Source organism: Malus sylvestris, chromosome 2 (assembly GCF_916048215.2).
Source record: "Malus sylvestris chromosome 2, drMalSylv7.2, whole genome shotgun sequence".
In the NCBI taxonomy this organism is placed as follows: Eukaryota; Viridiplantae; Streptophyta; class Magnoliopsida; order Rosales; family Rosaceae; genus Malus; species Malus sylvestris.
Genome location: NC_062261.1, coordinates 28,881,266 through 28,894,494, shown reverse-complemented (window position 1 = coordinate 28,894,494; position 13,229 = coordinate 28,881,266). Strand labels below are relative to the sequence as shown.

The 13,229-nt window shown below is 38.5% G+C and overlaps 1 protein-coding gene across 1 annotated transcript; it reads right to left on the bottom strand.

Annotated features, from left to right (window-relative positions):
- Nucleotides 1–523: 523 nt before the first annotated feature.
- On the bottom strand, nt 524–2,161 carry LOC126602801 (uncharacterized). The gene is made up of 2 exons (XM_050269663.1): nt 1,852–2,161; nt 524–1,689 (listed from the first exon to the last, which is right to left on the bottom strand). Exons 1-2 carry the CDS (start codon nt 2,159–2,161, stop codon nt 524–526), a joined length of 1,476 nt encoding a protein of 491 aa, XP_050125620.1.
- Between the last annotated feature and the right edge of the window lie 11,068 nt (nt 2,162–13,229).

Here is a 13,229-nt window from a genome sequence, read left to right as displayed (position 1 = left end):
TCGATGTTGATGGCTGAGTTCGAAGAACAACGAGAAAAAGGGCAACACAGTCATGCCCAAGAAAGACACTGCTTTAATAACATGTGGAAAAACTTAGTTTTGACTTTTGAATGTATTTTCTTACTATGAGTTTTGAGATTAAAGGACTTCAAGTAACAGCAACGGAAGATTACACGCAATCGTCCCTAAATCAACCTTAATGGAGGGTAATCAAACAGCATTCCTTAATTAAGGGAAGTATATATCAGTAAGTCAACTAAAACCTAGGGTTTAGGAATAACCGAACCCTAAAAACCCTAAAAGCAAATTCCTGGGAACAACATGCAACCTAGGGCTGCGGAACTGATCGAACTGATTGCTGCAAGATGCTGCTGTGTTGGAAACACGGAAGATGCAGCACAGGGAAAAGCTGGAAGATAAAAGGCAGAGCTGAAACCGTACTGAAGTTTTTCGTTCAACAAAAATGAAATAAATGTATGATTAATAACGATATATGATCATGACCAGTACGTTCTGATAATCATCACAGCCTTTCTTCATTGATATCGTACTTGAAGTTGAAGGCGTTGATGCAACTGTAAAAACCATCGTCCAAGTCATCAGTAACATGCACTTGACCGTTGATACCAGTGTCCCGACGAGAGTAGGAGAAGGGAACATCACATGAAACCTTGGCGGCCAGCAGCCTCACCTTCACCACACTCATTGCCGGCACACCAACCATGCAAACAGTCTCCACTTGAGTTTCGGACGTCTCGGTTTCTCCCCACTGGACCTCTCCTTTAAATTCACCCCCTGAAATCTCAAACTTCACCGCTCCGTTGTCACCTCCCGTGATCCGCGGAACGCCATCGGCTTCAACATTGGTTTTTGGTTTTATGGAATAGACTCTACTGATATCATTCCAACTGCAAATATTCGACTTCTTGTAGAACAACTTGAGTAGTACGTTTGTGGTTTCTTGGGTGAAGTTCACGGCTTCTCCGGCTGCGATTTCTGTGTCATTTTGGTAATTGTAGATCCTGGCATGGGCGAGGCGGTAATTGACATTGTAGATGGTCCTTGACTTAACAGGCTCTTCAATGTGGAGGTGTGAATAAATGGAGAGATTAGACACGTTGGCGCACATACCAGTAATCCCCCATGTGTATCTCTTGCAGTACTTGTTGTTCCCTACGTTCATGAGAGCTATGACTTTGTCAGAAAGCTTAAACGCCCGATACAACGTGTCTTTGTAGTTCTTGTCTCCGGCGGTTGGGTTAAACGCGTCCGCCCAGATCCACTCGTCTTTGGCGACTCTCCAATATCTTTCAAAGAAACTGTTTTTTATTTGTAAGGTTCCGTCAGGGTTTCTGAAGATCTCATGCGTCGCAGCCGGATCACATACGTCATGACCATCAAAATGGAGATACGGCCCATCTTCTTCGTCATCTCCGTGGTCCATATGGTTGCGGTCAGCCATATGGGCTGTGACGTAGCTACCTTCGTCTCCCTTGAACACCACGTGTTTCGGCAATATCACCAGCGATTCCCAATTCACGACTGTGCACACATCTTGCGACTCTACGTTGTTAGGATCATCTGCTGCGGCGTTTGAACCTCCATAAAGTACTAAGGCGTCCGAGCTGTTGTGTAAGGTGGTATAACGTCCGAGGTGGACATGCCGAAATTGGACCACCTGACTATCATCTTCAAGATCACCATCATTATTGTCGGCATTATTGTTACCATTATTATTATTATTATTATTATTATTATTATTATTATTATTATTATTATTATTATTATTATTATTATTATTATCATCGTCCTTGTCTATCGGATCCACGTAGACTGTTTCGAAGAGGGTACATGAGGGTTTTGATTGGTCTTCCTCGGGTTCGTCTGCCCCTGCAACAATCAAAACCTGGTTGTCAAACATATGCGTTCCCGTCACGCTTACCCAGTATTTATTGTTGTAACAACATCTAATGTGGACTAGCCCTTTATTCCCTCTATTCTTTGCCATCTCCACTTCGTACTTTGCGTAATGGCTGCTGGCCTCCTCTTCGGAGAATTTGAGAAACCCGGCTGGCGCATTCTCCTCTCCATCACCTTTCATGCAGCGCAAGAATTTTCTGTTATGGTTTGATTTCACGACCACAAACCTTGGCAATGCCATTCGATTTGATTTCTCTCTCTTTCTATGTATATCTCAATCAATGTCTAGTTAGCAACATGCTTGTGCTATAACTAACTAACTAACTAACTATATATATGTTTTTTCACGGAAACTAATCATCATGAATTTTACTTATCCCAGACCGTGAATTTTTGAAGAGATTACTGCTTCATTCGTGCGTGGCAAAGTATGTGGCAGTCGTTAATTATTTAATTTCTCACATTACTTGAATAAAACTTGTAAAGAAGATGGGATATACACCTAGCATGAACTTATTATGTAGTGGTGTCCCATATTGATCGACGCTTTTGTTGGGCTTTTCTTGTATATAAATAGAAAATTTTACATGAATAGTAAGGCTATGTCTCTTCTGAAAAAAAGGTGTGAGGAAAAAAAAAAAAAAACAAACTTTGAATAAGACTTAGTCAGCAAGGTAGTATAGTTCTTCCAGGTGGCTGTCTCGAGGGTTGGGAAGACGAAGTGAGGTGGGTATAGGGAGATTTATATATATATTTTTTAACTTTTAAAATTCTTTAAATAAAATTCCCAGAATGTCCATGTCACATTAGCAAGTTAACGATTTATATAGTTGAATTAACGAAATAGGACAAAATGAGAAACGGAGAATGAATATAGGATGTAAGTGAGCCATAGTATAGTGTATATAGGGCAAAGTATGATTTTGTGTAGAGTAAAAGTGGAATAGCGAAAACTAAGAAAATGTAATCATGCGCCCTTTTTAGCCTCTCACACACGTATGTTTAATATAGTCATTGTTTCTGTTTGATTTATTTAATGCGATGATAAAAATTAAGAGAGGTTGTCAGAGGCTATAAAGTGGTTGTGAAAACTATCTTTCTTTTATTAAATATTGATTTGTAACCACCATAGTTTCAGTTTGGATCCTGAGTCTCTATAAAAACCTATTCTTGCAAGATTTGACACATGGGGTAGCAAAAATGTGCCGTCATTAAGGTTGATGTATTTGTACCTACAAAACAAATAAACACTTTTGACCAACGGGAAAAGCCACGCTCGCTCACGGGGTAAGGGGTTTGGCCAATGGGTCTCCGATACCTAAGTCAATTTCTTTGAAAAGAGAGTGTTAAGGGCTTATTGCGTAGTAAAAGGTTATGAGAAACTGGTGTAGATAGAGTATTCATAGGGAGGTGGTTGGCTATAGAGGTAGAGTTCTCCTCTACACATGGCGGTTTCTTATTGGCCAAGGTGTGTCATCTGTAGGATGGGGAAAGAATAATTCTCCTATCTATAATCCCTTTGACTTTTTCTTCTTACCATGAGCAGGGAAGCTTGTTGATGTCGTAGTCTACTGCTCAAGCCTCTATGGATATTGGATTGTGCCTGAGAATATTTGTGGGTCATGCCCATTTAATGAAGACATTCTTGTCTTCTTTGGTAAAAAGTTCACGTGTCATCTTCATGATTTTTGAGACCATTTTTTGCTCAACAAATGCCCCCACACCTATTGTGTTGTACATAGGAGGTGCAGGAGGTGTAGAGTCCAAGTTGAGTAGGTATGCCAAAAATGGGCTCTTCAACCACATTGGATTATAAGCTCTAACTTGTAAATGTCTTTGGGAAATGAAGTCCAACTGCCTATATATTTTATTTAATTCTACCTTAAGTATAGGATTAAATAAAACAAGAGGGCAATTTTCTTTAGAACGAAAAGAGACAAAATCTTAGGATATTGTTCCCCCTTTCCAATTTTCTTCTTTGGTTGCCCTATGAAGAGTCGATCGTTGTTTATTGTACCAAAAGGTAAGAAAATAGTTTCTTTCTTCTTCTTCTTGTTGCAGGGTAGCTCGGGACTAGTAGTTTGAGTCCCAAATGGGTGACATGACAACATGGGCTGCCTAATAGTAGGCATAGATGCGGCTCGGTCAGAGTTGAGGAATAGATGGCATGGTTGAGAGTCGAGGTATAGGGTGGCGAGGGCCATAAGGCTGGAGGACTGTGTGAAGTTGGGCTGCACTAATTGTTGCAATAGGCTGAGTCCCAAGTGGGTGACATGGCAACAAGTGTTACTTGATAGTAAGCATAGATGCAGCTCGGTCAGGGTCGAGGAATGGATGGCATGGCTGGGAGTCAAGGTACAGGGTTACATAGGCCATAAGGCTGGAGGACTATGTGAAGTTGGGCTACACTAATTGCTATAATTGTTCCCTCCTAGGTCGGTACGGCGTTGAAGCCGCGAAGGTGAGCCTTGGCAGCAAAGAGCCGCAAGAAAGACATAGGGCCTTGTTGGTATGTTGGCTTGCTTGCTAGACCTTCAGTTGAGAATAATTTAAGGACGCATTCTTCTATTTGTGGGAGTTATGCTGCTTTCAGAAATATATTGAAGTCTTGGCTGAGAAAAGTGCTCAGCGCAAGAGATCCTTGCTACCCCCAATGTTTATGTTTGAAAATGAAGTGGTGATGGTGCGATCTGCTGAAGGCTAGGTAGCTGTTAGAGAGCCAGGGATCATCTAAGTTGCTAATGAGTAGTTTGCTTTGTTTTACTTATGTCAGATTTCGAGGCTTTGAGTGAGTGCAAGTTTATCAATTTGTTAGAAATTTAACCAAATGCTTTCTTCTCTTTATGCCATATTCGTTATTCAATTGACTTGAATGCTCTTCAAACTTTTCTAGCTTGAAGGCTCTGTGGCCTACAACATAGGTGAAAACCCAGGTACATAGGAAATGTTGCTCATCATGATTTCAGAGTTTTTCACCTTCATATCCTTTGTCTAGGGACTTAGTCAAAGAACTTATAAAAAAGTTCAATGACTACTACATGTGAGAAATTTTACGTGACAGAAAATTCAAAAAGTAATTGCGAGAGCGTTCTTCGAGCATTAAATCAGGCTTCAATGAAATAACCAATTTGTGGTAGCAAAAGTCTGCCGTCTTCAGTCATGATGTGTTTATACCTACAACACAAATAAACATCTTTGATCAATGACCAAAGCCACACGCGCCCATGAGGTAGGGGGTTGGTCAATGGATCTCAAATGTGTAAGTCAATTTATCTTAAAAAAGAGTGTTTAGGCTTAATTGTGTAGCAAAAGCTTACTAGAAACTAGTGTAGATGAAGTATTTATAAGGAGGTGGCTGCCCTACATATAGCAACTTCCCATTAACCAGGTGTCACCTATATGATGGATGAGGAAAGAATAATTCCAAGATATTAATCATGAGATAATATCTTGGGATATTCTTAAAAGTATCCTTGATTGGATATAATGAGGATTCCTTAGTTGTTTGAGTTGGTCTTCAATCATGAATGTATTAAATTAAAGATAGGAATCCTTTGACTTTTCCCTTTGCCATGAGCATGGGAGTTTGTTGATGTCACAGTATGCTACTCAAGCCTGTAGGGATGTTGAACTGTGCGTGAGAATATTATTAGGCCCTGCCCATTTAATGAAGACATTTTTGTTTTCTTCAACAAAGAGTCCACTTGCCATCTCGAGAATTTTTGGGATTATTATTTGCTCCACATCACACATGTTGTACACACCTTGGAAACTCATTAATTTCCTAAAAAACAAAGAAGCAGAACATTGTGGCGTGTTCTTCCACTGAAACAGAATATCGAGCCATGGCGGATACTTGTTATGAACTCAAATGGCTTCATTATATACTTAAAGGTTTAGCTGTTGAGCATCTAAGATCAGCTAAATTATATTGTGACAACCAATCACCATTACACATTGCCAAGAATTCTGTTTTTCACAAAGGAACAAAGCATATTGAGTTGGTGTCATCTTGTATGGCAACATCTTAAAATCGGGTTGGTTTCCACTGCTTTATGTCGACAAGTTCACAATTGGCAGACTTATTTACAAAGCCCTTGGGAAAGGTTACTTTTCTCAAAACTACTTGACAAGTTCAGAGTGTATGATATCCACTCTTCAACTTGATGGGGCGTGTCGAGATACTTTCTTATTTGTTTGATCATGCTATTCGTTGTAATTGATATTGTGATTGTGATTATCTCTATCAAAGATTGCAGAGCTATTGTTTAGAGACCATATTTGGTTAATGGCAGATTTCTATGATATTTGATATTGTATTCTCATTACTGAGTCCTCCTTATAAGAACATTTGTACTATTTTGTAAATCATCCAATATATTACAATTCACACCAAATTTCTCAAGAGGGGGCAAAATTTAAGAGGCTAAAAGATCCTTGCAAAATGTGGACAACCATATGAGGTCTAAGTCCATGATATGCTGAAAGATTAGACAAAACTTCATTAAATAAGTGACCTCACTTTATTAAGAACTATCCAGAATATTCGAATGAGAATTTGTACTAATTAGAATATTCAAAAGAGGATTTAGACTACTTGAAATATTCGATGAAGGTTTGGACTAACCGGAATATTTGAAGGAGGATTTCAGCACCATTTCTTATAGTATAGTTCCATATGGTTTTAAAGACGTTATACGCTAGTTGAGTGGCATGATGTGCGCTAATGCATAGCGCTTAAGCAGAGCCTAGACAGACTAGGCAAATTTTAGTAATTTATATATAAAAAATTCTTAGAAGGGATCTGATATGACCATCACTCTTTACCTAGGGGATTTCATCCCACCACCTGCACCTTCATTCTTGTCTGAAATTCTTAGATCAAGTCCACTTCTCCTAATTTCCCGTCATTGGGCGATTGAATCCCTCAAAACTCACAAAATACTCTCCACCCCAAGCCTAATCAATCGGGCTACAGTGAAAAGAAGCAGAGTTTGACTACTCAATTGAACCACAATTGTCGAACCCAACGCCTGAGTGGTCTGACATTAGCATGATGTCAGCCACATTAAAATATTAAAAAAAAATTATTACAAGAGGAGATGGATGAATTGCAGAAGGATGAGGAATCGCAAGAGGATGGGGAAGAATTGCAGGAGAAGGAGGTGAAGGAGATGATAAAGTCGGAATTTGAGGGGAGGGGTGGGATGACGAAAAAGAGGGAGGGAGAGGGAGAAAAGAGAGATTGGGAGCTGATGAAGATCTAGGGAGGGATTGGGAGGGGGAGGAGAAAAAAAGGGAGAGGTGAGGCTAGAATTGCAACGGAGAAAAATAGGAGAAAAGAAGTAGGAAGAAAGAAAGAAAAAGAAAGAACGAAGAGAAAAAGGTGAAAAGAATAATAATAATAATAATTTTTTTTTATTAATTTAAAAAAATAATTTTTTAGTAGCATTTACCCGTACAATTAATTTTATAAGTAGAGATGCACTCGAGCAATTATTATTCACTAAGGCAACAATTGTCTTTTCCCAATTGACGGGGCAATTATTGTCTTAGTGGGATGAAGTGGATGTCAAGTAGCAAAAGCATAAACCAGAATGATTGAGTCTCATGTTTGATTGTGTCATTGGCCAATAACATTGAATTATTTAGATGTTCGTTAATAAACTTATGAAATTACTTTTCTTAGCCTCTCATTACAAAACATTGTCAAACTACTTTAACTCTTCTAAGACCAACTTCAATGGTTGGGGTTTAAATTTTTAGCCTAGGAAATGTAGGTTTGACCCAAAACAGTTCTTCTCTTCTAATGATTTTGACTTAAAATTTCAACACGCGATTATTAAAGAACGAACTTAGGTTTTTTTTTATTTTTATTATTTTTTGTACTTTTTTGAAAATAAAATTTATGTAGATTATCTTAATTTATTTTTACCTAAAAATATTTAAATTCCGATAAATAATGAAAAATCACTAAATCTATCTTATTTATACACATGCACCACATGAAAGAATTTTTTTTTAATTGTTTTAGTTGTTAGATTTAATTTTCGATTGTCAAATCTTTTTGTTACCGTTAGATTTACTCATATTCAATCTCAACAGTTGAATTTAATGTACTTATAAATTTGATTTTTTTCTTTAAAAAAAAAATTGAACCTGGACAGGTGGTTGAACCAGTGGTCCAAGTATGTGGGCATCTGATTAAAAAAATAGTTGTTGGTGCTTTTGTAAGTGGTCGACAGTGTTGGCAACTCGGTCACATCCATTAACCTTAGCTCATTTTTTGGGCTTAATTTGGACCAAAAATAAGTTTTAACCCAAAACTTTTTAGTTTTATTCCAACCACTGAAGTTGATCCACTTGGAACATACTACAACCCCAAGTAGCAAAGAACCGACGTCGAGGTGCCAAACCTTCCTGTCGATGTGAACCCTTGGGAAAGATCAGCCTGTTATCTCTAAAGTAACTTTTATCCGTTGAGCGACAATCCTAAGTACTTGAAGGGTTTAACACATAAATTATTGAAGGAAACATCATGTTCTATCTTTTTACCAAAGGGCCAATGAAAACCATATATGCAATTGTTAGGTAAGAACATCTCCAGGCTTAAGGCTTAAAATTTGAGCCACTCACCCACAAAAAAACTCCTCCAACAAATGGCCCAAATTTAGGTCCAAGCAAAAAAAAAAAAAAAAAAAAGAAAGAAAACTATAGATTTGAGTCAGTATTCTTTAAACCTGATCTCTTTGAACATGATACGCTACGTAAAAACAGTCTGAGAAACTAACGCACTTCACACCGCACTCCGCAAAGGAGCTTTCATTTGGAAAGTGGTTTACTTTCCACATACCCTTTCTCTTCCACTACACACTTCATGTTTATTTCCTTTTCCATTTTACTATCCGGAAATTATATTATACATATACTAAAACCCAAACTCGGGTGGCACTGTTTTTCACTGTTCGTGAACAGTGAAATGGCGAAAATGCCCTCATATTTTTTGGCTGGCAGCACTTTGTTTCAACTTATTTACAGTGAAAGGACGGTTATGCCCTTCCACTCCACCTGTCAACCATTGATGCATCTTCTGGCATCTTCCTTTGCTTTTCTCTCTTTTTGCTTCTGTTGCTTTTGATTCTTTCTCCTCCAATTTTCGTTCAATTGTTTGGGTTTTTGTGGTTTTCATTTCCTTTGCTCTCTCTCCCTGTTACCTCTGTTGGTTTCTGTTGCTAGTGTTCTTTGTTCTCTCATGTTCTATCTTGCTCTTCTATCATCTTAAAGCTTTCTGGTGAGTTATTCAAAACTTGCAAGTGGGAGGGTTTTTTTTATTTTTTTTTTCTTTCCAAATCGATGGGTTTTATTATCTTCAATTTTAGATGTGAAGAATTGATTGTTTATTTTGGTTAGATATTTAATTAACCTTTGTTATGTGTTCTGATCAAGGATTGAATTGGGTTTGGGAGTTTTAATTTGATGATTTTTTTTTATTCAAATGTTTAGTTGCAGAAATTTTAAATTAGTTTGTGTTCTAGGTTTCAGATTTGGCGAAATATTTTATTGGCTTGTGTTATGTGTTCTGATGAAGGTTTGAATACAGAAAAACAACCACACAGGCCTTGGCCTTTTGCATTGAGTATTTTGCTTTTTTTTTTTTTTGGTGCTGTGGTTGTTTGTTTTTTAGGCCTAATCGGATAAATGGTCATTGTGGTGACAAGGTAATCGGAAGATAGCCCTCATGGTAAAAAAATTAGGATTTAAACCCTCGTGGTGCTAGTCCGTTAGCAAATTTAGTTCAAAAGTAATTTTTCCGTTCAATGTATGTTAATTAAAGGGTAAACATGTACTTTAACTTGTGCACCTGCTTCTTCCTCACCTCTCTAGTTTCTATGTTACATACGGGATCAAACATTTACATTTCTTCAAGCACCACCCAAGAGAGAGAGACATTACTGCTCAAACCAAAACCCTGAAATCTGAATTGTTTCTTCCCCAGGAGAGAGAAGTTTTGATTAGGGATCCAAATCTTGTTCTTGCCCACAAATTCTACAAAACCCAGAAGAAGTGCTTCTTCTCCAATCACTTGTGAAAGAAGCAAGAAAGCTTCATCTCTTATCTGGGTTTTCAGCATCATCTGTTTCTTGAGCTTTTTTCTGATTTTTGTTTTTCTGGAATGCGGTGGAAAGATTCAAACTTTCTCAGAAAATTGGAGTCCTTCTTGGTTTTGGAATCTAGGTTCGTTTGCTTTTCTGGTTAGGACGATGGACCAGGTGTGCAAGCTCTGCAAAAAGAGCTTCTTGAGTGGCAGAGTCTTGGGAGGTCACATGAGGTGCCATGGAGCAAAGAAATCGGCTAAAACTGAGAAAAATATCGAAATGTGCAGAGCACATTCTGAGGTTGAAGATGATGATTATGCTGGTTATGGATTACGAGTGAACCCGAAAAAGTCCTGGAAATTTTCAGGGCACTCGAAGTACATAAGGAAGAAGAAACAATGAGATGTTATTTCTACAACCACCATTATTTCAAAAATAACCCTGATATTTTAAATTCTTAACAATAAATAAAAAAGAAAATTACAATTAAAATTTTATTTTGTTTAATCTTCTCATGATTTATGAAAAAAAAATCATGAATTGGGTCTAGTGCTCCTTATCAATGGAATTTTTTTTCGGTGATATCAACAGAAAAGCTTGAGATCTCATAGTTTTTTGAAAATTTCCCTTTGGATCCTAGCTGGAGAAGGTTGTCGTGGGTTAGATTTGGACGAGAGAAGCTGTCGTGTGTGGGGTATGGAGAAGGCTCGACGTTCCAGTTAGGTTGCATATATGGAGGAATCGCGCGGGTCGCCTCTTCTCGGACCTGCAGGAGGCCGGTCTGCAAGTAACAGTTCTCTTGCCTATCAATTCCGCTGCGTTACATTCTTTTTTGTGAGATAAACATCTCCAAAGTAGTGAAGTCTTTTTAAGCCCCAACAAAGTGGTACTAGAGCTATGGCTAGCAACGCTATGGCACCCTTCCAAGTTCCAGTGCTCGACAACAACAACTTCAATAATTGGAGTATTAAAATGAAGGCCCTTTGGGAGCACATGATGTATGGGAAGTTGTGGAGAAAGGCTACATTGAGCCAGAAGATGAAGCTACTCTGTCCCAACCCCAGAATGAGAGTTTGAAAGATTCAAGAAAGAGAGACAAGAAGACTCTTTACCTCATCTACCAAGCATTAGATGACAATGGCTTTGAGAAGATCTCGAGTGCAACCTCTGCCAAACAAGCATGGGAGAAGCTTCAAACCTCTTACAAAGGAGCCGAACAAGTGAAAAAGAATCGTCTTCAAGTATTAAGAGGTGAGTTCGAATCTCTACAAATGAAAGGGTTTGAATCAATCTCTAATTATTTCTCAAAAGTCTTAGCCGTTTCCAATCAATTAAAAAGAAACGGAGAAAAGTTAGAAGATGTTAGAATTATGGAGAAGATACTACGCTCGTTGGAACCCAAGTTCGAGAACATTGTCGTGACGATTGAAGAAACTAAAAACTTGGAAGAAATTAGTATAGAGCAATTGATGGGTTCACTACAAGCATATGAAGAGAAAGAAGAAAGAAGAAAGCTTCGACAACGAGAGAAGCCAGTACAAAAGAAGTCATGGTCGAGGACGCGGACGTGGACATGGACATGGACGTGGTTGGAATTTCAACAACCATAACAACTACGAAAGAGGAGGAAGCTCAACAAAAGGTCGTGGAAGAGGGCTCTCAAACTTGAGGTATGAAAAATCTAAAGTTCAATGCTACAATTGTCAAAAGTTTGGGCATTATGCTTGGGAATGTAGAGCTCCAAGCAACAGGCCTGATGAGAAGGTCAATTATGTGAAATAAGAGAAAAAAGATAATGGCGTTGTGCTACTAGCATGCAAGAACAATGATGGAGACCAAGACTATACATGGTACCTTGACACCGACGCTAGCAACCACATGTGCGAAAGAAGAAGCATGTTCGTAGAGCTCAATGAATCGATGAGTGGCAACATTTCTTTGGGAGATGAATCCAAAATACCCGTAAAAGGAAAAGGTAACATCCTAATTCCCCTAAAAACTGGCGGTCACCAATTAATTTCAAATGTTTACTACGTGCCCAAGATGAAAAGCAACATTTTGAGCTTGGGTCAACTCTTAGAAAAAGGTTATGATATTCACATGAAAAATTATAGCCTTTTTCTTAAAGATGACAAAAGGAAGATTAATTGCCAAGGTAAAAATGTCAAAGAATAGGATGTTTCCTATGAATATTCAAAATGATGTTGCAAAGTGTCTCAAGATATGTTACAAAGACGCATCCTGGCTTTGGCATCTTCGTTTTGGGCATCTTAACTTTGGGGGACTGGAGTTATTATCCAAGAAGGAGATGGTGAGAGGCTTACCGTGCATCAGTCACTCTGATCAAGTTTGCAAAGGATGTTTACTTGGGAAACAGTTCAGGAAAAGCTTTCCAAAGCAGTCAACCACAAGAGCTCAGAAGCCACTCGAGCTCATTCACACCGATGTGTGTGGTCCAATAAAACCAAGCTCTTTGGGTAAAAATAATAATTTCCTTCTCTTCATTGATGATTTTTAAGGAAAACCTGGGTATATTTCTTGAAGCAGAAATCAGAAGTCTTTGGAGCATTCAAGAAGTTCAAAGCTGCTGTAGAGAAAGAAAGTGGTTGCAAGATCAAAGCCATGAGATCTAATCGTGGAGGAGAATTCACTTCGAAGGAATTTCAAGAGTTTTGTGAAGCAAATGGAATTCGTCGACCTTTGACAATTCTAAGATCCCCTCAACAAAATGGTGTGGCGGAAAGAAAAAATCGAACTATCCTCGACATGGCTCGAAGTATGCTCAAAAGTAAGAGATTGCCTAAAGAGTTATGGGCAGAAGCTGTAGCATGTGTTGTCTACTTATCTAATCGGTCTCTAACAAGAAGTGTGTGGGGAAAGACTTCACAAGAAGCATGGAGTGGAAGAAAGCTAGGTATCTCCCATCTAAGAGTTTTTTGAAGCATAGCCCATGTACATGTACCAGACGAGAGGAGAACCAAACTCGACGACAAAAGTGAGAAGTTCATCTTCATCAGCTATGACTCAAATTCAAAAGGCTATAAGCTGTATAATCCAAACAATGGGAAAACGGTAATCAGTTGAGACGTAATGTTCGATGAAGAAGAAGAATGGGATTTTGGCTCTCATGTAGGTGATCTTCACTTCTTTCCTCAGTTTGAAGAAGAGAATGAACAAGGGATGATGGAGCAAGCAAGAGAGGTTCAACAAGAA